This window comes from Oncorhynchus keta, unplaced genomic scaffold (assembly GCF_023373465.1).
Source record: "Oncorhynchus keta strain PuntledgeMale-10-30-2019 unplaced genomic scaffold, Oket_V2 Un_contig_17344_pilon_pilon, whole genome shotgun sequence".
NCBI lineage: Eukaryota > Metazoa > Chordata > Actinopteri > Salmoniformes > Salmonidae > Oncorhynchus > Oncorhynchus keta.
This window is the reverse complement of record NW_026280398.1, coordinates 1-3,047: the sequence shown is the minus strand read 5'-3', so window position 1 is coordinate 3,047 and position 3,047 is coordinate 1. Positions and strand designations below refer to the sequence as shown.

At 39.9% G+C, this 3,047-nt stretch overlaps 1 protein-coding gene across 1 annotated transcript; it reads right to left on the bottom strand.

Annotated features, from left to right (window-relative positions):
• Positions 1–1,341: 1,341 nt before the first annotated feature.
• LOC127919657 (mucin-2-like) lies at positions 1,342–2,093 on the bottom strand (the record flags this gene model as incomplete). Its single annotated transcript, XM_052503404.1, has 3 exons — positions 1,342–1,492; positions 1,648–1,786; positions 1,942–2,093. Coding segments are annotated over 3 exons (442 nt in total), but the record flags the coding sequence as incomplete, so codon positions are not given.
• Positions 2,094–3,047: the final 954 nt, after the last annotated feature.

Genomic DNA, 3,047 nt, shown 5'->3' with positions numbered 1-3,047 from the left:
CCCTAATACATAGCTAACACTAACCCTAATACATAGCTAATCCTAACCCTAATACATAACTAACCGTAACCCTGATACATAGCTAACCCTAACCCAAATACAGAGCTAACACTAACCTAACCCTAACCCTAACCCTAATACATAGCTAACCCTAACCTAACCCTAATACATAGCTAACCCTAACCCTAATACATAGCTAAACCCTAATACCTAAACCCTAATACATAGCTAACACTAACCCTAATACATAGCTAATCCTAACCCTAATACATAGCTAACCCTAACCCTAATACATAGCTAACCCTAACCCTAATACATAGCTAACCTAACCCTAATACATAGCTAACCCTAACCCTAATACATAGCTAACCCTAACCCTAATACATAGCTAACCCTAACCCTAATACATAGCTAACCCTAACCTAATACATAGCTAACCCTAACCCTAATACATAGCTAACCCTAACCCTAATACATAGCTAACCCTAACCCTAATACATAGCTAACCCTAACCCTAATACATAGCTAACCCTAACCCTAATACATAGCTAACCCTAACCCTAATACATAGCTAACCCTAACCCTAATACATAGCTAACCCTAACCCTAATACATAGCTAACCCTAACCCTAATACATAGCTAACCCAATCCCAAATACATAGGGGTGATTTTTTATTTACATTTTATTTAACTGTTATTTTACCAGGTAAGTTGACTGAGAACACGTTCTCATTTGCATCAACAACCTGGGGAATAGTTACAGGGGAGAGGAGGGGGATGAATGAGCCAATTGTAAACTGGGGATTATTAGGTGACCGTGATGGTATAAGGGCCAGATTGGGAATTTAGCCAGGACACCAGGGTTATAACACCCCTACTCTTACGATAAATTCCATGGGATCTTTAATGACCTCAGAGAGTCAGGACACCCGTTTAACGTCCCATCCGAAAGACAGCACCCTACACAGGGCAGTGTCCATTGGGATTGGGATTTTTTTTTTAGACCAGAGGGAAGAGTGCCTCCTACTGGCCCTCCAACACCACTTCCAGCAGCATTTAGTCTCCCATCCAGGAACTGACGAGGACCAACCCTGCTAAGCTTCAGAAGCAAGCCAACAGTGGTATGCAGGGTGGTATGCTGCTGGCAGATTTTTGTGCTGCTATCAAATCTGACCGACAATAATTGTAAGCAGACACTCCGTCAGACAGCCTTGTCAATCTAGTGTGCTAACAAAACACATGGAGGCGACGAGGTAAGTGCATCCAGAGTTCAGCATGCAATTACACTCACAGCCACCGGTGTCGACATTGAGTCAAATGTCCAGACTTGTCTATCGTACCCTTAATGCATGTCTGAAGCTGTTTATGAACAGTAGTTCCTACCCCCAAGAAGAGCTTGATGGCCTTGGAACAGGTGGTGCCGGTGGTTCCACAGGGAATGTTCTCTGTGATCACTCTAAAGGTACCGTTTGGATTGTTGCTGCAGTAGTCCTGCAGGATGTATTCAAATTCACAATCAGAAAACCTCTTAGTTATTATCATTATCTCATCTTAAATATAATTAGAAAATATATGCATCATACATAAAGTAGGGGATTTAATAAAAATACAAAGAAAATCATGAATGCAAATGATTATTGCCCTACCTGAGTAAGAATGTATTCACAATCTCCATTGAAAGTGAACCTTTTCTCATCAAAAGTGATGAAATGCCCATCTCCATATATGGCACACATCCCATCACACTGCTTATTGGTACACTGCCATTTTCTGCCTTCGCAAGTGCTACAATGATGCAAACATAATCAGAGGGGAAGATTTTAGAGGGAAGCATTTGACATATCCAAAAGAAGAAGAAGAAGAAGAAGAAGAAGAAGAAGAAGAAGAAGAAGAAGAAGAAGAAGAAGAAGAAGAAGAAGAGGGATAGAAGTTGATTTTACCAGGTATTGCAGTCTACTTTGAGCACATGTCCAGGTTGGTAGTAGACTCCATTGTGAGAACAGGGACATAGGTCTTCCTTGATGCATCCTCCGTTTCCATCAGACAGCAGACCATCAGGACATACACAGCCTGACACACACTCTGCACTGATCTATAACACAATGAATCAGGGAAGGACTGACATTAATTTAAGTTGGACATTATGTGCCTGAATGTCCCTCCACCCTCCAGGGTATAAGATGTGGACATTATGTGCCTGAATGTCCCTCCACCCTCCAGGGTATAAGATGTGGACATTATGTGCCTGAATGTCCCTCCACCCTCCAGGGTATAAGATGTGGACATTATGTGCCTGAATGTCCCTCCACCCTCCAGGGTATAAGATGTGGACATTATGTGCCTGAATGTCCCTCCACCCTCCAGTATATAAGATGGGGACATTATTTGTCAAATGGATCAATTGATCAAGTGTTTGAAAAGACACAAGGATGACTTTTAAAGATGATCTCCATGATGTTCATGGAGATCAGGTGCTCATTAAACATTACAGTCTGCTCAAACAGAAACCCTATAAAAAGTAAATCTCATCGGAGGATATGGTTTGGGATCCTGGGCCTAGCTTTGTCCAAGGTAAGAAATCATTTGATTAATCTGTCACTGTGTTAACATAACATTCTCCTTTTTATTAAAATGTGTTGCAATATATGTTTTTATTAACGTGTTGTAAGGCATGTTTTTATTAACGTGTTGTAAGGCATGTTTTTATTAACGTGTTGTAAGGCATGTTTTTATTAACGTGTTGTAAGGCATGTTTTTATTAACGTGTTGTAAGGCATGTTTTTATTAACGTGTTGTAAGGCATGTTTTTATTAACGTGTTGTAAGGCATGTTTTATTAACGTGTTGTAAGGCATGTTTTTATTAACGTGTTGTAAGGCATGTTTTTATTAACGTGTTGTAAGACATGTTTTATTAACGTGTTGTAAGGCATGTTTTATTAACGTGTTGTAAGGCATGTTTTTATTAACGTGTTGTAAGGCATGTTTTATTAACGTGTTGTAAGGCATGTTTTTATTAACGTGTTGTAAGGCATGTTTTATTAACGT